Source organism: Mirounga leonina, unplaced genomic scaffold (assembly GCF_011800145.1).
Source record: "Mirounga leonina isolate KUSES-001 unplaced genomic scaffold, KU_Mleo_1.0 Mir_154, whole genome shotgun sequence".
Lineage (NCBI taxonomy): Eukaryota > Metazoa > Chordata > Mammalia > Carnivora > Phocidae > Mirounga > Mirounga leonina.
Genome location: NW_023270389.1, coordinates 3,586,727 through 3,610,697, shown reverse-complemented (window position 1 = coordinate 3,610,697; position 23,971 = coordinate 3,586,727). Strand labels below are relative to the sequence as shown.

The 23,971-nt window shown below is 42.2% G+C and overlaps 2 protein-coding genes across 2 annotated transcripts; both read left to right on the top strand.

The window, feature by feature from the left end:
• The first annotated feature begins 12,270 nt into the window (after positions 1 to 12,270).
• Positions 12,271 to 13,224, top strand: LOC118013625 (olfactory receptor 6N2). Its single transcript, XM_035009487.1, has one exon. The coding sequence runs from the start codon at positions 12,271 to 12,273 to the stop codon at positions 13,222 to 13,224; it is 954 nt and encodes a 317-aa protein (XP_034865378.1).
• Positions 13,225 to 22,557: 9,333 nt separating this feature from the next.
• On the top strand, positions 22,558 to 23,643 carry LOC118013624 (olfactory receptor 6N1). The gene is given in 2 exon segments (XM_035009486.1): positions 22,558 to 23,069; positions 23,071 to 23,643. Coding segments are annotated over 2 exon segments (939 nt in total). The 5' UTR covers positions 22,558 to 22,703.
• Positions 23,644 to 23,971: the final 328 nt, after the last annotated feature.

The window sequence follows — 23,971 nt, the reverse complement described above, 5'->3', positions numbered from 1 at the left end:
TCCTTGGGGAAACCATAATCATAAATAATGAATTTTATTTTAGTGAGAATGTGCATCCAAGACCTACCTGAATGTGAAAGCTTGATGGTGGGACCTGGCAATTTGTGTTTCCACAAGCCTCAAGATGATCTGGAACAAGGTCAATTCTGAGAACCACTGACCTGATCTGATTGGTGAAATTGGACGAGGACCTGGGGCATGTGTGGCCAGCCCTCTGCTCTGCTCCCCTGCTTGGGAGCCCCCCCATCCCTTTGTGCGTTCTGCTCGATGCCATGGATTAGAAGGGGACTGTCCCTATGGAGGAAGTCCCATAATCAGGTGGGGGAACCATAAGCAAAATGATTACTCCCACTACCAAAGTAAGATATCCGACACCCCCAAGTAAATAATACACCAGATAGATAGATAAATCCTAAGTAAGGATATAAATCATTTAAAGATACTAATTGTCAGAACCCACCCACTGAAGGCACATAAAATACAGATTGACTTAAGCACGCATGGAATTAAACGCATGCTAGGCTATAAAATAAGGTGCACTAAAGTGGGTGAGCCCTTTGTCCTGAAGATCTAACGTATAGCTTGGTGGCCATAGTTAACGATACTGTATTGTCTATTCAACATCTGCTTAAGTGGGTAGATCTCCAGAGTTCTTGACACACAAAAAAAGGAAGGAAGAAAGAAAATGAAGTTATGTGAGGTGGTGGATATTTTATTAGCTTGATTGTGACAATCATTTCACAGTGAGCAGTACTCCCCCCCTTAGCCTCAGTTTGGTACCCACAGTCCACCACGGTCTGGAAGCAGAGGATCATCCTTCTGACGTATCTTCACAAGGTCAATGGTAGCCTCGCGCTCCGTCACTCACCTCCTTGACCCAACAACGCGGGTGTTTTATTTCATCATCACGAGGAGAAGGAGGGTGAGTGGAGTACAACCAGGTATTTTGAGAGAGGGTGAGAGACCACACTCACCTAACTTTTATCACAGTATCTTCTCATAATTGTTCTATTTTATTGTTAGCTACTATTATTCATCTCTTACTCTAATTTAATTTTTTAAGATTTTATTTAAATTCAAGTGAGTTAACATACAGTGTATTATTAGTTTCAGGGGTACAATTTAGTGATTTGTCACTTGCACATAACACCCAGTGCTCATCACAACAAGTGCCCCCCTTAATGCCCATCCCCCAGGCCCTATCCCCCTACCCCCTCCCCTCCAGCAGCCTTCAGTTTGGTTCCTATAGTTAAGAGTCTCTTGCTGTAATTTATCAATCAAACTTGTTCACAGGTATGTATGTACAGGAAAAAACATAATGTGTATGTATATCCACAGTTTCTGACATCCACTGGGGGTCTTGGAACACATTACCCACAGAAAAGAAGGGACTAGTACATACGTAAATCAAAACATCAAATTGTACACCTTAAATACAAACAATTTCTATTTGTCAACCGTAAAAGTCAAATAAAAAAAGCCTCAACACGGTTAAGAGAATTAATATTATATAGACTGGCTTTTAACTCATGATATAAGTAAATTTATAATAAATAACTAAATGATAAATTTTAAATGTCCATATTTTGATATTTAAAAGAGCACTTCTAAACAACTTATGAATCTAAGAAGAAATTATAAAGGTAAGTATAAAACATTCAGACCCGAACAATAATAAAAAAATCATAATTTCAAAACTTCTGGGTAAAGCCGAAGTGCTTCTTAGAGAGAAATTTGTAACCTCAAATGTTTACATTGTAAGGGAAGGAATGTGCAAAATTAGTCTAAAGTAGGAACTAAGAAAAATAATATCAGAGAAGAAAACGAAGAAAGTTGAAGGAAGAAAAAGATACATAGGGGAGCAGAAATTAATATAATAAAATATACAACAAAGAGGATATATAAATTAAAGAGTTCATTCTAGGAAAAAAGAATAAAACTTCTGACAAGACTAACCAACAAGAGGAAGAGAGGGGTAAAAATAAGAAATATGAAGAATGAAAAATAAACTATCCGTTTAAGCCACAAAGTTTAAAATGATAAGATGGTAACTATAAACAATATACACCAACTAACTAAAATTAGTTAGCTAGATTTGTTTTTAGGAAATTTTAAATTATCAATGTCAAGTTCAAAAGCAGTGGAAAATCTTAATAGCAAATTAGTTAAAAATTTTCCTCTAAAGAAAACATCAAACCCAGGTAGTACCAAGTACTAAAGAAAAAGGTAACTGCTGTGTTTAGCCCCTCTAGAGAACAGAATTCCTGGAAATACCACTCAATGATGCATTTTAAGAAGATTGCCTGATACTGATTCCAAAATAAATAAAACCAGTGTAAGAAGAAAGACTCAGAGACCAGTCTCACTCATTAACATCAATGCAAAATTTGCCCTCCACATACCCCTCAGAGCCAAATTCAGTCATCTGTACTAAGTGGTTATGACTAAGATTGGTTTATCTCAGGAATGTAAGATTGACCTAACATTTGAAAAGTGAATAGTACAATTTATCATATTAATGGATTAAAAAAGAAAAAAATGATGATTATCTCTTTTGATGCAGGAATAAAAACACATTCGATAATCATTCATAATTTAAAAATGAGAAACTACAACAAAGTTACAAATAGAAAAAAAAACCTTCCTGATAAGGCATTTTATTTCTTTAAGATTTTATTTATTTATTTGAGAGAGAGAGAGAGAGATCGTGAGGGACAGCAGGGAGGAGAGGGAGAAACAGGTTCCCCACTGAGCAGGGAGCCTGATGTGTGGCTCAATAAATTAAATATAGGGCCATTCAAAGAGGTTTGAGTATAAAAAGAAAGAAAACCTCAGGCATAGAAACAGCAAAACAATGGATGACCTTAGAATCATTTGTATTTAATTGGGGATCATTTTTTTCTTAGCAGCAAATATGACCCTGTGATCATGACCTGAGCAGAAGGTGGATGCTTATCCAACTGAGCCACACAGGCGCCCCTGGTAGGCACTTTTAAAAATCATGCAGCAGACCTCATAGTGAATTATGAAAACCATTTCCTTTAAGATTGAGAGTGAAACAAGATTAATGGCTGTGGGAGGTACTGGTTATCGCAGCAAAAAGCAAAAGGAATAAAGAAATTAAAAGAATAAACACTGGGAAAAGTTGCAATTATTTTTAGATGTATTCTTACTTGTGTTGAAGCATAGATAACCGCAGATAAATTATTAAAATTGATATGGAGGGTCGACCAGTGTGCTGGTCACAATTCAATGGGAAAAAAAAAAGCCAATTGCATTATTGTATAACAACAATCACAAAATATAATTAAAGAGAAATCAAGTGTCTGTCTGCCATTTGTATATCTTCTTTCACGAACTTGAATTTAAAAAATCTTAAAAAAGAGAATTCATTATAGCAGCAAAATATATATAAAGTACTTAACAAAAAATGTTCAAACTTTTGGAGAAATTCTTATAAATTTATATTCAAGGTCATTATCGAACACTTTTATAAATCATGATGAGATAGAACACACTCGTGGTTTGGGAAATCAATATTAGGAAAACATCTCTGCACCCTGAATTGGCCTTTTTTTTTTTTTTTTTTTTTAAGATTTTATTTATTTGTCAGAGAGACAGAGAGAGAGTGAGCACAAGCAAGGGGAGTGTGAGAGGGAGAAGCAAGCTCCCCGCTGAGCAGGGAGCCTGATGTGGGCCTTGATCCCAGGACCCTGGGACCATGACCTGAGCCGAAGGCAGACGCTTCACTGACTGAGCCACCCAGGCGTCCCATGAACTGGCCTTTTGATAAAACAATATCTCACACAATTTCCAAATGTGGTGTTCATGGGATTTGACAATCTTCCCCAAGGTTAAGAATAGTCATAACATTCAAGAAGAAAGGGGAGAAAAGGTGACATATGGGGGTAGAGTGGGGCAGGGGGTTGGTGACAGCATTTCCACCAGACATCAGGTGAGTCAGATTTATAAAATAATTCAGTTATACTCAGTGACCTATGAAAGGGACAGCATTAGAAGAAATTATAAATTAAACTTTGGTTTAGATAATAAAGAACTATTTTGAATGTAAATCTTTTCTCTAATGGCTTTTTAGAAATAGAACTAAAATGGGCCACGTGGGGGAGTATTAAATACACATGACAAGCAGAACAATATTCAGCATTTGGAATCCGGAAAAAGAGGTTGTAGGGTGCCTGCCATGGTTTATAAAAAGATGCACATAATTTCAGCATAAAAATTGCCAAAGGACTTTTACTTATTTATTTATTTATTTAGATTCCTACACATGTGAACAGAAGGGAAGAAGAAAGTGAATGTGATTATCACTTTAGAAATTAAGAGCTGTTCTGAATTTTCATAATTTTTTGTCTTGGAAAACAAAGGCCATTTTTTGGGGGGGGGGGATATACTTTCAGATATCGCTGAAATGACTGGCCACAAGTAAAGTCATGAACCATTCATGGTCTCTCATCATAGACATGGTTTATGATGCGCTTGGATCTACTAAATAATCTGCATAATGAAAATTAACACGGAAACAAAACAGACATGCTCTGTGCCCAGGGTAGACTTCCGGGCAGCGTCGGCGGGAATCTCATCTAAGAGGCTTGCTTCGATGTGATTCCTGTGCACGATGTGGTCTGGTTTCCAGGGGCTCACAGAATTCTATTCTTATGCTTCTCTTATTAATAACAATCAAGAGATTTATTTAAAAGTTTCTAAACAACCTTTGAAGTCCAAGTGATAGCTTTATAGTTTCCTTCTAATTACAGCTTATTTCTTTCCTGGTGGGTGGCTATTCTGCAATTTTCATTTGTCTTCTTCAACAGGGTTTATATGACACTCCCCTGTGACCGCTGGTGTCATGGGGGCTGGTGGGTGTCGTCTCTGCCATCTGCAAGTCACACAAAGGACTCTGCCGACGAGTTCTAAGTGGCAGGGTGCAGGGTGGATGTGCGCTCTGCAAGGCGTGACAAGTGACTTGAAATGGGCTAGCTTATGTCAGGGGGTTTATGGTGGTGCTGGGGGGCGGCCATTAGAGAAGTGGGTTTCATGCAGGTCCTCACCGGGTGGGACCATGTACTTTGAACTGGGCCAAACTGCAAGTATTCCAAGGACTCTGCGTGAATATCTGCAGCTCGCTGGGTAACAGACTTTGCTTGGTGAGAACCCCCACCACCAAGTATGTTCAGCCAAGATAGGTTTTCTGCTGCCAACACCAATCAAAATTCTTTGTAAATAACACACACACACGCACACACACACACGCACGTGTGCATGTCCCCTTTGTCTTTAAAAATCCCTGATGTTTGTTCCCTAGGAGGACACAACTTGGGTTGCCACCTGAATCTCTGCTCTCCGAATTACAATGATAAGACCCCAAATAAATGCTTTTGTTTGTTTCATTTCAGTTCTGCCTCTTCTCTTGGGGGGAAAAGCTTATACGTATAGATTGCTTTGAAGCTCAAATGAGAGAAAACTTGTTGAAGAGTATCTATTTGCTCTCCACGCACTTGAGAATTGTAGGCTGGATGGAGGCTTTCTGGGATGCCGAGAGACGTCTTTTCAGGGACCATGACAAAGGGAAGCACTGTCAAAACACTAGAGTCAGAGAAATGCTCTTCAAAACCAAGTGTGTGCATGGAAGGGATCTCTACGTTACAGTCGCAGATCCAACTATGGTCCACGGTCCTAATCAGATCTGTAGCCTGTCTTAGAGATAGATTTTGGTTGCAACCCATCCCCATCGGTCCCCTCTAGGTATTGTCTGTGGCTCCTTGCCCACTACAACAGCAGAGTGAATGTTTGTGACACAGCCAAAGGGCTTGCACGGGCTGAAGTAGTTACATGTGGCTCAATAAGAAGTTGGCCCACCCCTTCCTACGGTATTTACATGTTACCCTATAAAGTCTAGACTGGTACACTTTAACAGATTAAATTATAATCCTAGGACAAATTATATGCTCAGGATAAATTAATAAAGTGGCTGCTTATTGTTTTCATGTTTGTTTGTAATTTTGGCATCTCCCCACCGATGGTTCTGGTTCTGAGAGAGCATCCTTAGGTGCTTTGCAGAATACTTTTCTTAGCTCTGCTCAGCTCTTCCCCAAGGCTTCTTACCTTCTATTTCTCTCTGCCTGCATGATCCTAGTCCTATGAGCATGCCCTGCACACACTTGGGGAGACAAGGGAAGGTGTGAGTTGGGTGAAAGCATTGTTAGGAGATCTTCTAGTTAGATGAACAACTTTTCTCAAAGAATATGTGTTTTATAATAACTTTGAAGGCAAAGACCTAGGGGTCTGTCACAAGGGTCTTAGCGATGACACTCAAAAGCTTTACTGATAAGCTCAAAGGGAACCTAGAGTATGCTCATCAAGTTTGTAGGCGACATGAAGTTGGCAGATGACAGAGTCAGAATCTAACAACCTCGAAAAGCTCCTGGGAAATAGACTGAATGTCACAAGAGGAACTGTAATGGAGGTAAGGAAGAGTCTTGTGTCTGGGCAGAGAAACAAATAAAGCAAGTACAATAACCACGACAAACCCTCCAAACACGTATGGACAGGGAAAAATGTTTATATCTATTTATTAAGGTATCGCTAGGGTCTTCCCTATGCCAGGCACTGTGTTAGACAAGAGGAATTTAGCATGGAACAGACAAATATGGAATAGACAAACATGATCTCTGCCTTTATGAAGCTTAAAATTCAGTATGGCAATAGAGATTGTATATAAGTTATTAGAAATGAGATGAATTCCTAAGTACAGAGTTCTCTGGAAACATAAGGGGAGACTCTGGTCTATCCTGGTTGTAAATGTTGAGTACATTTATGGGGGGGGGGTATGGGGATAGTTATCAAGGAAACCTTTCTTTAATTCTTGCAACAAACTGTTACTCAATATCTACTTTGTTCCAAAAGAACAATGCCAGGCACTGAATAATAGTGTTAAACAAACTTGGTCTCTGTCTTCACTGACTTTATAATTTATTGGTAAAAAGAGAGAAATAAGCATATAAATCAATAATTAAAACATGTACTTATTAAAAGAGTCGCCAGGCTGCAGTGAGCAGAACAGAGGTGGGAAGGTAGGGTGTTTACGTAATGTGGTCACGTAGGACTTCTCTTAAGGGATGTTAGGTGGAGACCAAAGGATGAGGAGGCGTTACCTTGGTGGAGGGGGGCCCAAACAGATGCGCACACCACCGGGATTTTGTTGTAGAGTGTCCTAAGCAGAGGGGAGCGTGATTCAAAAACTTAGGGGATGTAGCTGATTCTTATTTTTATATGAAGTCTTTGTAGTCTCATTGCTGTTTTCAGTAAGCAAGACAGTGACAAAGCCAAACCAATCTGAGAAAGAGGGACCAGTACGTTGAGGTACTTCAACACACATGCAGCTCAGTTGGGGGATCTTTGGATGGAAGGAAAGGTAGTCAAGGCAGGACATGAAAGCTGTGTTCTAGTCTTTGTGAATCTAGAGTCTAGTGTGGGGTCTGGACCGATTGCTTCAGGACCATTGTGTGGGAGGGACAAGGAGTTGAGTTTCAGCTCATGGAAACTAAAATGTTAACGATCAGATTGGTCCTTTTATTTTGTAATACAGTGAACTCCTCAATTGGGAAATTATAAATTAATGTTGAAAACACTAGAAAGGAAAATGGCATCCTGGCAGGGAGGGAAAGAAGCAAAGTGTGTGGATCACCTCGTATGTACTAGACACTATATTCCATTTTTATGTATTTTATCTGAGAAAGAGAAAGACATTCAGCTATCGTGTTCTCACAGAATACCAACATCAGACTAGATCCCTCTGTGATTGTGATAACATGAGAAAGAAAAAGGCCACTTAATAATCACATACAAGCATGTACAAACATGAGATCACCATACAAACCATAAAAAAAGAATCTCCCTGTCCTAGCGGAATATGAGTGACTGCTTCTTTATCAATTACAGCTTTCACCTACCTTCTGGGTAAGATTCACTAAGATGCCCAATCATAGAATCCAATTCAGACCAAGCCCTGCTCCCTTGAGTCTGCCCCCAGACCACCTAACACGAATCCCTTAGAAATTCCGCTCTAACATCCCCTTACTGAAACCCTGCATGGTGCACATGATGTGTGACCCTCTCAAGGCGGTGAGTCAGTAGAGCTGATTTCGTGAAACTACAGGTGTGTTTCCATCCTTCGGCCAGAAGGCATTGCCATGCCTGTGATGCGCTCTCTCTAAGGGTGAAGAAAATAAGGCTGGAAGAGAAGTAACTTCGATGTGGTTCCAGAGTTACTTTGAGGAGTTTAATTAACAAACATTTACATCTAGGACAGGAAGCAGGAGGGCATATAGACACATTCTAGAATGAATGAGGTTACTTTTTGTGTTCATCTCACTTAACCTTCACCGTACACACTTATGCAGGGACAACATAGACCCAAAGACACACAGGACAGCTTAAGGGCGCATGGCAATGAGCAGGGCTCAGGAGGACAGGCCTTGAAATGGGCAGCACTTGAGACCTCGGGTACATTTCTCCAACCGCTACCAACATTTCTGAGCTTAGAGGTGATGAACACGGTTCTCGAGTCAGAGCATGGGCACTTCCAGCTGTGTGACCTGGGGCACAGCTTTACACTCTCTGTGCCTTGGTTTTCCCAAATGGGAAATGGGACTACAATTGCACCCACCTCACAGAGTAACTGCGAGGATCTTATTCGTGCATGCGCTGTGCTTGGAAAGATATGTGTGACCTTGCAGAGGCTCCGTAAATGGATATTTTGGTAGAGCTGAGGTTGAAATGAAGGTTTCTGAGACTCCAAAACCCCTGCCTTCCCTCCACCTCCCAGAACAGGCAGCTCCTATCAGAGAAGCTTCCTGAAGGAAGAGCGATATAGGGCTGGATCAGGCACATGATCAGGGGAAGTAATTGGTTAGAAAGATTTGGTGAAATACAAAATCTCTTTGGACTTGTGAGGCCAGACAGGAAATGCAAGGGTGCGTGTGATTATGGGAAGAAGGGTGGGAGGGTGGGGCCATGTTTTCAGAGCCAGAATCCAAGAGTCTGTGTTAAGAAGTCGGTGGTGATAGGGAGAGGGGAGGTGTCAAGGAAGGGATGGTGAGATGGGGAGCATTTGGGAGAGCTTCTCGGAGCCCAGGTAGTGGAAGGTGACATGGCATCCATCCAAGTGCCTTCCCAGGAGGCTGGCCCTGATTCTCACCTGCTTCTGGGGCTGGAGGTCTCTTCCTTGCCTGTGCCCCTTGTGGCCTGAAACAGTCAGGATTGGCTCGGGGGACCCTGCTCCTTGGGGTTGGACTCTCTGAAGAGGAGAAAAGCCTCCTAGATCCAGTCTTGGTCTCCCACGTATGTCTGAGCCTAGCAAGAGAGAAACAGATGCAGGCGACGTGCGGCTTCTGGTAGGTGATCCGAGAACCACGCTAGTGATGCAGATTGGGGATGTGAAAGGTGGGACCTACAATAAGGGATTTGAAAACAGCTAATATTTTGAAATTGAATTGGAGTTGGCTTAGTGAAAAGATGACTTAAATAAGGACTTGGAATGTCTGGTTTTGAGACATAGACTACCAGGTCTTTCCCAGTGTCCTGATCCCCCCGTTTGATACTTAAATTCGCTCTACAACCAAGAGAGTGGCTAACTGTGCTAACACCTGCTTTAAAAATGTTGAGAGACAGGAAGCTGCCCTGTGTGCGGCCACAGACTGGCTATGTGCTGGCGTGGAGGGCAGAAAGTGGGGTCTTCTGAGAAAATCACTCATGACATGCGAACTGTGAATACAAAGATCTAATGAGGTGTATCATTTCGGGAGCAGCTGTATTTGAAAAGACTTCACCTAGAGAGGGCCGTCTGTAGGCTCTCCAACTGGGGGGTTAAAGACACTTGCTGACATTAGAATTTTAGATCCAGAGGGTGGGTGCTTCTGGAATTATGCCATGTTTGCCTTGACCTACATCTACAGTTGGCTTCAGAAAAGCTAATAGGTAGAAAGAAAACATCATCAGTAACAGTTACTATACACCAAAGATGATCAAAAATACTTGTTGAATTTAATTTCTCTGGGTGGGCAAGAATAATGGGTTTTTCCACAGGATTAGGGGAAGGGACGCTAGACAAAATTTACCATGCTAAGTTCCTTTAGGTATATTGAGCCTGAGATGCCAATGGGGACGACAAGAAGGGTGTGTTCAGGTGCAACTGAAGAATATAACTTAAATTCAGGCTACAAAAAAGTTCAAGTACATTCACAAAGCATTCACTGAGCTCACAGGTCTGTGCTTGTTGCTCTGGGCATCTGTGGGGATATACAATAGTTAACAAAGTACTACATTTACTCTCAAGGATCTTGCCAATTTCTGGGAAGACAGACTCCTTACGAAGTTGGTACAGTATGCTAAGTGGGCACTGTAAACGTGGAAGAAGGAATCGGTCACTTTTTCCAAGAGAGTCAGGAAAGGCTTCACTGAAGAGCTGGCATTTGACCTAATTTTGAACGATGAGAAGCAGTTGCCGGACAGGGAAAAAAGAAAGAGGGGCAAACCAGAAGCAAAAGGTTAAGAGAGGCACAGATACCAGAAACGCAATGAAGCAAAGATTTCTGTTTTAACGTCATTAGTCTCCTACAATTAGAGAGGTGAATGCACAGTCCCTGTAGATACAAGAGGTTCAAGAAGAGTGCCTTACACACTAATAGCTTTGAATCAATTGAGCATTTTAAAATATCAAACTTAGGAGTTTATTTGCACTGCAGGGCACTTGGGTTTAAGGGCAATGTTGGGGTTTGGGTGGGTGGTATGAGCTGAGGGGAAAGTATGGGGGCTCTACTATTCAATTAATTAGTTCGATTAAAAAATTGGTTTCATTGAATACTTTGAAGTGAAAGCCATTGTACCAAGTATTAGGATTACAAAATAAGTAAGACACAGCAGATTGTCAGCATGGAAACTAGAATTTGGGCAGGCTCTCCAGAGGCACTGAGACATATATGGGATATGGTGTAGCTGTCACTGGCTACCATTTTTATGCATCTATAGTCACACTGTGATGGTTTGTGTTGGTGGTTTCTCTCTCTCTCTCTCTCTCTTTTTGCATTTGCTTTACGCTGTGCTTGAAAACGGATAGAATGTGCAACACTTTTTTTTGGTATGAAATTCACCAAGCCAGCTATGCATTCCCCACCTCTGCTGATTACCATCGATTTTCTGAACATGCAGGATGTATGCTTCTTGCCTCTTGATCAGGTTCCTTCTGAGTCGTGAACCACCCTGCTTGTCTTTTCACCAGCAATACCCGCAAGGCAAATTCACACCTTTGTCTCTGAGCTGGAGGTCAGAATAGTTAAATATCAGTGATGTTTTAAAAACTACATCTGAGGTCCCAAATCACTGGGCAAAACTCCCAGTTGCGACACCGCGGAGGGGAACATGCATTTCCCTAGGTCCAGCTGCTTCCTGTTCTGCGCCCACACATGGGATTTTTGTCTGAAATGTTTATTTTCTTCTTTTAGCTAACTGCTACTGTTCCTGGAAAATTCAGTTCGGGAGTTTCTTCCTCTGAGAAGCCTCTCAGTCACCCTGGGCTAAGGAACGAGCCTCTTCCTCAGCACTCCGTAGCTCTGCACTTCTCAGGCGATACCAGGATGACTGACTGGTGTCCCGCTTTCCCTTCGAGGCTGTCAGCTGTCTGGGGGCAGGGACTGCACCTTGCTGAAGTCGGATTCCTTCTGCCTGACACATGTGTATTCGAGAAGTATTTGTATTTGTGAACAGAACCATAAGATTTGCCACTGCATTCTATCTCATATACAAAACCCACCTTTTGATCTGACTGAAGGAAACACTATGACCTGGGGGAGGGGGTAGAATGTTTGGGGAAGGGCACATAGTGTAGACAGCATGGAGGGTATGAGTTCAAATCCTGTTTCTGTGACATGGTGTCTATAAGAAAAAGAAGAGTGTCATCATCTCACCATTCTCTCTGCTCTTGAACTTTCCATCTGTAAAATGGGTATAACAATGGTACTCATCGCTTGTGTGAAAATTAAGTAAAATACAAAACACTTGTAAAAATGCTCGATGCGTTGTGAGCGTTAGCAGTTGTTCTCTTTAGAGCAGTATCCCCAGTAGCAGCAGTAATAGTAATAAAATGCTGCCTCTATTTAAAAAAATAAATAAATAAAGAGAAATGAAGTTTTGAGTTGGGTTAGGCAGTCACTTCCACCCAGTTTTGTCTCCCTCCCTCCCCCACCTCCGCCTCCCATGGAACCGCACAACCACTCAAGCTTAGCTGAGTTCGTACTCCTTGGTTTCCCCAAAGTGGGCCACATCAGGGGCTGGCTTTTTGTCTTTCTGCTGTTGGCATACCTGTTCACTGTCTGTGGCAACATGCTCATCTTCTTAGTTATACGACTGGATGCAGCCCTACACACACCCATGTACCACTTTGTCAGTATACTCTCCTTCCTGGAGCTGTGGTATACAGCCACCACCATCCCCAAGATGCTGGCCAATCTTCTCAGCGAGAAGAAGACCATTTCTTTTGCAGGATGCCTCCTTCAGACCTACTTCTTCCACTCCCTAGGGGCCTCTGAATGCTACCTTCTTACAGCCATGGCCTATGACCGATACCTGGCCATCTGCCGGCCCCTCCACTACCCTGCAGTTATGACCCCAACACTCTGTGGCAAGATGACTGCTGCCTGTTGGACTTGTGGCTTCCTGTGTCCCATTTCTGAAGTCATCCTGGTCTCCCAGCTCCCCTTCTGTGGCTATAATGAAATCCAACACATCTTCTGTGACTTTCCACCTCTGCTGAGCCTGGCCTGCAAGGACACATCCACTAATGTCCTCGTTGACTTTGCCATCAATGCCTTCATCATTCTTATCACCTTCCTCTTTATTATGGTTTCCTATGGAAGAATCATTGGTGCTGTACTGAAGATAAAAACAGCAGCGGGGAGAAAGAAGGCCTTCTCCACCTGTGCCTCACATCTCATTGTGGTTCTCATCTTTTTTGGCAGCATCATCTTCATGTACGTGCGCCTAAAGAAGAGCTACTCTCTGATACTTGACCGGACACTTGCTGTAGTCTACTCCGTACTGACACCGCTGGTCAACCCAATTATCTACAGTCTTCGTAACAAGGAACTCATTAAGGCCATCAAGAGGACCATCTCCCGGAAAGGGGGGAGAGCTAGTCCTCCTCACCACTGACTCTCTACCAAGGTCCTTCTTCCACTTCAATGTTGGCCTCAGAAAAGTTCCATGCATCTTTGTCCTGACCTTGAATAATCTTCCCATTATCACACCTCTATGGATCTCATCTCCTCTTGCCTTCTCAAAGACATAATTTACGTTTTTCGTAATTTCCTACATCTTTATGGTTTTCCATTTTGTACTTGATCCGTGCTTTCAGCATTTAAGAATACTTTAGAATCTCCCTTCTTAATAAGCACACATATCTCCTTGGCATACATTCTCAGGCAGCTAGAAGTGCATTTTGCTCGGCTCTCATTTCCAATTAAACTTCTCAATGTGATTAATGACACAATCTACCTCCTCTTCTTCACTTTCTACCCACTTTACATCCCGTTGCAATCTGGCTTTGGCTCAACCTTCCAAACAATACTTTGCCAAGATCATTAATGACCTCCACACTGAATCCATTAGACCCTGCTTGTCTTTCCTCTTTCTTGAACTCTTGATACACGTGACCAGTTCTTACGTCTTAAAAAAGTTTGTCTCTTGGCTTCAATTGCATCATTATCTTTTCATTTTCTCCTTATTCCTCGAATCCATCTTTCTATCTTTTTTTGTCCTGTCTTACTAGATGCTTGAGTTACTCTTACAGCTTTAAATTTCCTGCCTAGGCCAGAACTCTTTGAGTTCTTCAAATACATTAAGATTTGTATGACTCCAAGAACTTTGCACTGTTTCCCCCCAACACTTCATTCGGTTCACTTCTCATTGTGTGAATGTTTGTTCAAATGTCACATTCAAGTGACATTATCTTCGAGAGGGTAATATATGTGATCACCTAATGTATGTTACCTAATATATGTTACTCATTTTTTTCTCTTTTAAATTATGTTTATTTCCTTCCAAATATGTATCACAACTTATATGTATATATGTAGATAGATAGATACTATGTATACTATTTATCAGTATAGATATAATTTGTTGTTCTTTCCTACAAGTCTATAAACTGCATTTGGTCTGAAATTATGTCAGTTTTGTTACTTGCTGTATGTCCAGAATCTAACAAGTGTCTAAACTTGCTGAGTATCAATAAAAATGTCAAGAATGAAAAATATAATGAATCTGACCCACCTCTCTCACTTACACATTCTGGTCCCTACTCTAATCACTACTGGAACCCACTCTTTTTTACAGTGCCTTGATCCACTCCGGTTGAACATGCCCCTGTCTCCTGTACAACCAAGCTTCAGCTTGTCCTACCTCTGCCCTTTAAATCTCTGGGTAATACTGACAACCCTTGTTAATCACTAACTATGTGCTACTCTCAGTTATCTTTTCTGGATCTCTATTTCTTTATTCACAAACTGCGGTGGGCAGGTAAACTATCTTTAAGTGATGTTCACTGCTAACATTATATGGTTCTAAGACCCTATTTAGCCCTTGACTTTCTTTTACATCAAAAGATGTCTTTTGGGGTCTTGAATTCCAAGACTAGCCATTTGTCACAAAATGAGAGTTTTTTTCTGAGTCACAAGTTTCCCAGACTCTTTTTAGATTAAGATTTTTATCTTAAAATTAAGATTAAGAATTTTATCTTAAAATACACTTATTAAATTTTCTAAGTATCAAGCAATTACTTCAAACATAAGACTTTTCTTAGCCATGCAGATTCATTGAAACTTGAAACTATTTTTCTTGTGTACAGCATATGGATATGAAGTTATAAAAGTTCCCTATTTATGTATGTACTTATATATGTATATATATATACACACAATATGCAAACATATAAACATAAATAAACATACAACTTCTGCAGAACAAACAGGGAAGAAATCATGATCCTCCTTTATGGATGAGACTGCTTCACTATTTCTTTACCTATATTTTAATTTCTCTCCTTTGCTATTTCTGCATCCATTTTTCTCTATATATTATTGTATGTTACAACTATTATTTCTCCATATGGTCCTTAGACATATATGGAGAGCAGAAAGCTTTCACACTATCCCTTTCTATTCTCTACTCTGAGACAGACAACATACTCCTCCTCTACCCTCCCTCTCCTCCATGCTTACTTTAAATGTAGCAGGATGGAAATTTCCATGGAAAACAGAGAGCAAAGCCTTCAGAAATTATAGAAGGGAGCACTCACCTGTCTTTTGGCTTGTTTCCTAGTTTGTTTTACACCCCCTATCTGATTTGTTTTATTCTACTTCACTCTAAGTAAATTATGCACTTTGTGCAGCTACTGTGTTTGGAACCATAACCTTTTATTATACAGAACATACAATTTAGCAAAGAAATGAAAAAGTACAAGCTAGAGGGTGACTCTGGATCTTAAAAGGTATTGAAATATCTATACAGAACACTCAGTAATGTGCAACTCAGCGAACTTTCACAGATTAAATCTTTATGTAAGGAGCATTCAGAACAGGACAGTGGAAACATCTCCCAAATTTCCCCCACGCTCCCTTACATCCAACACAACTCCTCTCCTGCCCCATGTGTGACCAGCTACCCGACATCTAACACTGTAGGTGGATTTTACGTGTTTTGGTATTTTATATAAATTCATTCATACAGTTTACACTCTTGTTTCTGCTTTCTTTCACTCAACATTATGTTTATGAGCTTTACCCCATGTCATTTCATTGTCGTTCTTTTCCTCTTATGGCTGTTGTAGAATATACCACAATTTGATGTTATTTATTTACCTTCCACCATTTCTTGCGCTCTTCATTTCTTTGTGTAGTTTGGAATTTCTATCTAGTATTATTTCCTTCTGCCTGAAGAATTTTCTTCAACATTTTTTGTAATGCATGTCTACCGACAATAATTTCTTTCACTCTTTTCCTGAAATTGTCTTTATTTCACCTCTTTAAAAATGTTTATTTTTTTTATTGTGACATAACTTGCATGCCATACAGTTCACCTATTAAACTGTGCAATTCAATGACTTTTAGTATTTGTGCAACCATCATCACAATCTACTTTTAGAATATTTGCATCACCCTATCCTTCCCCAATCCCTTACCCCTAGCATTTGTCTATTCTGGCCATTGCATAATGGAATCATACAATATGTGGGTTTTTTTCAACTAGTTTCTGTCACTTAGCATGAGTTCAAAGTTCATTCATACTGTAACATATATTTTAATCCAACCACATCAATACTTGTGTTAAGTGTTCACATTTAATGCTAAATAATGTTCCATTTTTGGATATACCATATTCTATTTATCCATCCATTATCTGATGGACATTTAGGTCATTTCCACTTTTTGACTATTGTGAACAGTGCTTCCATGTATGAGTTCTTCCATTCTCCTGGGTAGATATACGTAGGAGTGGAGTTGCTGGGTCATCTGGTGATGATATGTTTAAACTTTTGAGAAACTGTTAAACTGATTTCCAAAGTGACCGCACCATTTTACATCCTCATGAGCAGTACCGCGGTCCTGTTTTTGGACCCTTCCCTCCACTGGTTACTGTCTGTCTTTTGATCATGCTCACATCAGTGATTGTGAGGAGTCATATGAGGCAAGTAGTATCCCGTCCATATGAGATCCAGGAAATGAAACACCCCGTTGGGCAGCCAATGTCACATAAATGGCTGGGAGAACAACTGAGATTCAAATCCAAAATCCTGAGACAGGGTTGTTTTCAAGGCAAGGTAACAGGAGAGTAAAGGGGCAGCTCATGTGTGAAAAAGAAGATAAAACCGCTGTAGGTAGGAGCAACAGGTGGGATCAGGAGTTTGTGTTAACAGTGCCGTGTCCCTGGCCTGTCTCTGTCCTCACTCAGGGTCCAGGAGGCCAGTCACATTTTAGAAAGATCTTATTATCATTGGAAGGTATATGCTTTCTCTCTCACAGGTCCCACAACAGAGGAACCCATTTGAAACTTGGGCTTCCACCCCAATTACTGTATTGTGTGGAAAAAAAAAATCATCGCCCTGAGAGATGTTTTATCTCAACCTGGGCAGGTAGTTACTATTATTGAAGTGAACTCCCAGGTGACAAAGGACCACTGGCTGATGAATTTCCTGTGTCTCGGTGCCCTCCCTGAGAGAGCACTTTGGCAACCCCAGGAGGACTGGTCTAAAGGCCCAGGGGCTTCTGCCTCTGTGAGGACCTAACAAGGATACAGGCCATGGGAGAGGAGACTCTAATGGTGTGACTGACTCCCACAGGGCCCCATCAAAGTGCTGCACTCCCTTCCAGCCCCAAGAGTGCCCGCTGTGACTGTAAATGAGGGGAAAGAAGTGAGCAGGAAGCTCCAGACTCTGAGGGGTGATTGGACTCCCCAGCATAAGCCCCGCAGAGCCCTCCCTACCATTGAGCTCTGGGTAAGACATTGTCACTCAGGCACTTTTACTCTCATGTTCTTTTCTGGTTGGAGCACTGAGAAGAAACTGAGCATTCAGAAATAGGGAGAGGTTTAGAATAATTAGGGTCCACAGGCATATCATTCAGAACACAAAAAATATTTAAAATAAAACACAAAGATATTCTGCTTTCCTAATGCTATCATACAGTCTGGGCACAGAATGAGCAAATTGGCCATGTTTTAACTAGTGTGATCCTGAGCAAGCCATCTCCCCCATCTGGGTCCTGGTTTTCTCTTTTACACAATGAAAACATGGAACGAGATGATCTAAAATTGCATCCCCTCTTAACCCAGCTCTTTGGCTCTGTTCCTAAATAATTAGGCACTATGGATAATGCAATGGTGGGAAAAAGATTTGCTCTAAAAGTGTTTTGGAGTCAAGGGAATATAATATGGTTGCAAAGGACCCAAGTAAGATAAATGCTACATTTATACATGTGTTAGGTTTTAAAAGAGCCCTGATTCCAATATTAGGAGACCAATGAGAGGAGATGAGTAGTTGATGAGTTAAGGATCTGGACTACTCATCCTGATCATCATCAATTTTTTCATTTTTCACCACAACTGTGAGACATCAGACATTGTGCCAAGCACTCTAGGAGGTGGGGCATAAAGTGAGATTTTAATTTCAAAAACCTCACAGAGAGTTGCTTTGGAATGATAAGACGTATGAAAGGAAAATATTGCAACACAGGACAGGGTATAGTTGGAAGCAAAGTGAGGAAGGACTGCTGGGAATTGAGATGTGGGAAAGATTGGTGTTCGCCACGGACGGTCAAGGAAAGAAAGTGGGGGACTTGAGTGCCCAAATTGTTAGATGTCTGTGGATGGACTTAGGAGCAAGTATGTTCTCAGGAGGGTACGCTGCAAACAGAAGGGTCAAGACTAAACACAGGGACCCGTTTGGCAAACAGTGAAATGTCTATGATGATGGTGAAAACAGTGTTTATAGCATGAATCTGGACCAGAACAACAGGGATTTTCCACAGAGCAGAACTAGGGATAGTGGGTGAAACTCAGATGTCAGGTCAATGGAGGGACTCAGTTTATCACTGAAGCATGTCAACAACAGAGAGAATTGCCTTATGGGGCAAGAAGCTTCAGCCTCCCCTTTGTTTTTTGTTTTTTGTTTTTTTTTTGGTGGTGGTTTGAAAAGATCTTTTATTTTTATGAATTGATGGGAATATCTGTTATATTTAAAATATTTTTAATGGTCCAATGAAACCCAAGATTATGGCAGTACAAAGAGAATTGATATTTCCTAAAATTTCTTCCAACATGGACTCAATGTCTCTTGGTGTTGGAAACTGAATTACAATAGTAATTAGAAATAGGAAAAGAAAATGAAATAAAAAAAATGTAAAGGGAAAACCATCAGTAATTTTTTTTTTCTATACCGAGTGGGGTGTGAAGGAAAGAAGGGAGTGGTCAGAATCCCGAGAATTATGGCCTGGGGAATTGAGAGGATTTGCAGAACCGGTTTCAGAGGGGAAATAATGCTTGGCTTGACCATGCTGACTTTGTGTGACATTGATGTCCCAGGATCCAGGAACCGAAGAACAGCAGGACATCGGTGAGCAGAGAAGCAATGTGCGGGGTCCCCTTATCTGCGGGGGACACGTTCCAAGACCCCCAGGGAAGCCTGAAACCACAGATAGCACTAAACCTTACATATACTATGTTTTTTCCTATACATACATACCGATGATAAAGTTTGATTTGTAAATTAGAGTTAAATTTTTAATTATAAACTAGTAGAAGTTAAGTTTTATAGAAGTATAAAATAAATATAAATATACTGTAAGAAAAATTAGGTGAATGTAGTTTTTTTCTCTCTCTCAAAATATCTTACTGTAGGGCACCCACCCTTCTCGTGATGATGTGAGATGATAAAATGCCTACATGATGAGATGAAGGAGGTGGGTGATGTAGGCATCATAATGCACTGTGAGGCTACTCCTGACCTTCAGATGATCCATCAGAAAGAGGGTCATCTGCTTCCAGACTGCAGTTGACCACAGGGGGATAAGAGGGACTACTCTATAGCTTGAGACTAAGTCTTTGGAGTCATGTGGAAGCCCTACCCTCCGAAGAAGGAAAGGGCAAGACATTGCCTTCCAATATTCAACCGTGAGACCGGCCCCACATTCATCTGGAAGTTTAGTCAAGGTCACTGGAAAACTCATCTGTGAGTGCAGTCGGGAGGCCAGAGATGGAGCAGCAGCTCCAGGAATGGTGCTTTATATTTATACCTGGAGGGGAAGGAATGTAAAACATCCACAATAAATATGATCTGAGTTGGAGAGAAATGTTGAGATAATCTTTTCTAGGAGGCACATCTGCACCTCAGATTTGAAGAAGGTAGAAGGCAGAATTGGACAATGGACAGATATGGATTTGGAGTGAAGAAAACTAAGGCAGAGGGGAAATATCTAATATTAAGATGTTTATTAAGGTCTTGCTGGAGCAAGATCACTCATAAGGATCCCGCCCAGAAATAGCCCTCCCGCATCTTAGTAGAGAAACATCCTATCTTCGGAATGAGAAAGCTTTTGGTAGAAGACGGGGGCATGTTGTCTAGGTTTTGAAGATAGTGCAGCCAGGAACCAGCAGAGTAAATAAAATTGGGTTTGACTGTGATGAGAGGACTGGAGGACAGAAAGAGGAGACTGGATGCCTTTGTAACACTTTGCCTTTACCCAAGTGTGCCCTTGTGCCTAGAATACCTTTCTTTCCTTTTTTCCACCTGGCAAATTCTGACACTTTATTTCAAATAAGAATGATGTCTTCTGTGAGGTGGTCCTGACCTCCACGTCCAGCCCACGGCTCATCCCCAGCTCCCCTGGCTCCTGCATATGCAAAGAGCGGTTATCCTACCCAATTTGCTTATTCACTTAACAAATATTTATTGAATCATTATCATGTTCCAGACACAGCTGTGGGCCCTTGAGAGTCGTCGGTGGATGAACGGAACAGAAAAACTCCCTGCGCTCTGGGGCTCACATTCTCGAAGAGGACAGAAACAACAAATCATTGTGACAACAAACAAGGACATTTGTGATATGCTAGGACATGGTAAGTCCTGTGCAAAGGATTAACTGTGGACGACGGAAGGGCGGTGCTGGGACAGGACAGGGGTGTGTGTATGTTGGGGGGCAGCACTCAGGCAGGGCTGCCAGGCAGGGCGGATCTGCACAAAGGCTCCGAAAGAACAGAGAAGCTACCCAGGTGGAAATTTGGCAGGAAACAGCTGCGACAGAGACGATAAAGTGTCAAGTCACTGAAGAGGTTTGAGCAGGGAATTGACTTAACATCAAAAGGACAGTGTGGCTGCTGTGTTGAGAGAGGTGACAGATGGACAGACAGGGAGGATCTGGTAGGAGGCGATTACAGTGATGGAACTGAGAGATGTCATGGCTTGAACCCAGTGAAAATAGATCCTGGATTTGAGAGAAAGACAGAAACAAGGATCACGGTGAGGATTTGGGCCCGTGAGTTGCAAGACCATGACTACCTAGTTTGGAGAGGGAAGGCCGGGGTGGGGGTGCCCACAGGAGTGAGGTTTGAGATGGCTGTTAGTCGTCCTGAGGGAGGTGGGACAGGCAGCTGTGTCTGGAGTAGGAGAGACAGTGTTGGCTGGGAACCGATTTGGAAAGTCTTCAACATATATGGTGCTTTCAGCCATGACACTGGATAGCATTGACAAAGGAGTGAGTTTACAAAACAAAGAAAAAGGAAGAATCAACACTGAGCTCTGTGAATTAGAAAGGTAGGGCAGAGAGAAAGAACTAGCAGGGGCAGCTGAGGAGTGACCACTCAAAGGGGAAGAATCTGAAGGATGACACCCTGAGAACCAAGGAGGAGAGTATGTCAAGGAGCGGGACACAGACCTCGGTCAAGGCCGGTGACAGTCGGGCAAGCCAAGGAATGGGAACTGGCAGACCTTACATAACTGGTGTGAGTGAGGAGGGGCGATCTGATGGACTGGCAGGTGGTGAAGGTCTGATTGGAATGGTTTAAGAGAAAACTGACTCTGCGGGAGTGTTGCTGCGGGAACAGGGGAGGAAAAAGACCAGTGGCTGTGGGATAAGTGAGTCAAGAGAAGGAATTGGGGGGCTTGTTTTTTAATTGTTGACTAAGTGAGAATAGGAGCATGTTTGTACGATGAGGGAATGTTCCAATACACAGCAGGTTAGCAATTAGTTGCTTCTCTATTTTCTCTATTAGAATATTCGTTTCCTAACTTCAGGTCCCCTATGTTACTCATCTGTTTAGCTCCTGTTCTAAGAATAATGCTTCCAATACAAAAAATGTTCAATAAAGTTTTGTTACATTGACCTCACAATACAATTTAAATATTTACCATCTGTGAAGCAATAAATCCAAAAAGGGCACTTGAGGTCGGTGGAGGCAGACAGTAGAAGGGAGGAAGTGGCCACAGTTTGCAATAGAAATGCAAGAGATAGATTTGCCTCCTCATTTTTTATGACTCTCAGATTTACTCAGCCCCCCTTCACCTTGACTAAGATTCATGCCAGTATCCAGAAGACTGACACTCTGACCTCCATGCTCCTGGAGGATGCTGCTAGACCTGAGTCTCCATTAGGACACAGGAGGGAGCCCAGGGTGAAAGGGTGGATTCTTTGGTATCCAGAAAGTTGAAGAAGAAAATAAGTTGAAATTACAAATAAAAATGGGCAATTGAAATGATGTAATCTTGGTCCACTACACTACCAATATTTCATCCCTATAAAGGATAATTTATACCTAAGACAAGGAATATAGATAAATAATAAGATAAGCCTTAGATGAAAAATACTAAAGTTTCTAAAGCCTATATAGTTTCATTAAGCAAGATAATTGGGTTACAGGATGGATTATGGGGGCCACAAAATGGGCTGCGAGACCAGAGGACTTAAAGTCTGGTGACAAGAGAGGACACCTGAAGGAGGCTTCTGGTGGGGATCCAGACTCTGGCCTCTGAAAGCATTTGCTGGGAGGACTTTACTCTGGAGGTGGCAGAGGGTTCTTGCTCACTTCTGTGGCTCATTCTTCCTCGTCCTTCCATGCCTCACATCTAGGGACATGAGTGGTGAACCATGGACCGCGGGAACTGGAGCCAGGTGACAGAGTTCATCATCTTGGGCTTTCCCCATCTTCAGGGGGTCCAGGCTTACCTCTTCATCTTGTTACTTCTCATCTATCTCACCACCGTCCTGGGAAACCTGCTGATATTCCTGGTGGTGTGCCTGGACTCCCGGCTCCACACCCCCATGTACCACTTTGTCAGTGCCCTCTCCCTACTGGAGCTCGGCTACACCGCTGCCACCATCCCCAAGATGTTGTCGAACCTGCTCAGCGAGGAGAAGACCATCTCTTTCTCCGGATGCCTCCTGCAAATCTATTTCTTTCACTCCCTTGGGGCTACTGAGTGCTATCTCCTCACAGCTATGGCTTATGACAGGTTACTTAGCCATCTGCCGGCCCCTCCACTATCCCACCCTCATGACCTCAGCACTCTGTGCCAAGATTGCTGTTGGCTGTTGGTTGGGAGGCCTGGCTGGGCCAGTGGCTGAAATTTCCTTAGTGTCCGGTCTCCCTTTCTGTGGCCCCAATCGCATTCAGCACATCTTTTGTGATTTCCCTCCTGTTCTGAGCTTGGCTTGTACTGACACATCTATCAATGTCCTGGTGGACTTTGTTATCAACTCCTGCAAGATCCTGGCCACCTTCCTGTTGGTCCTCAGCTCCTATGTCCAGATCATCCACACCGTGCTCAGGATCCCTTCAACTGCGGGCAAGAGGAAGGCCTTCTCCACCTGTGCCTCTCACCTGACCGTGGTTCTCATCTTCTATGGGAGCATTCTCTTCATGTATGTGCGGCTGAAGCAGAGCTACTCGCTGGACTGTGACCGTGCCCTGGCTGTGATCTACTCGGTGCTCACGCCCTTCCTGAACCCCTTCATCTACAGCTTTCGCAACAGGGATATTAAGGAGGCCATGAAGAGGCAGTTAACGAGGTCAGGGATACTGGGATGAAGGTGGGGAGGGCAGGCCAAGTGGGAGGCTGACGTATGGTGACCCTGGGGGTTGTCAGTCAGTACAGATGAGAAATCAAGCATCAAGTGCTTTCCTGCGCGGGACGCAGAGCTGGGCCGAGAGCTGCCTGGCTCTCAGTGCCAACACAAACACCATACTGTGCTGGAGCCATCCCCAGCCAGCAGCCAGATGGGAATATGGTACAGTGCGGGGGTTTGCAAATCCCAGGCGTTTGTAGAGCACACATGGGACTTTTGTCAGCTCTCTGTCTTACCTACTATGAATATATATATATATATATATATATATATATATATATATATATATA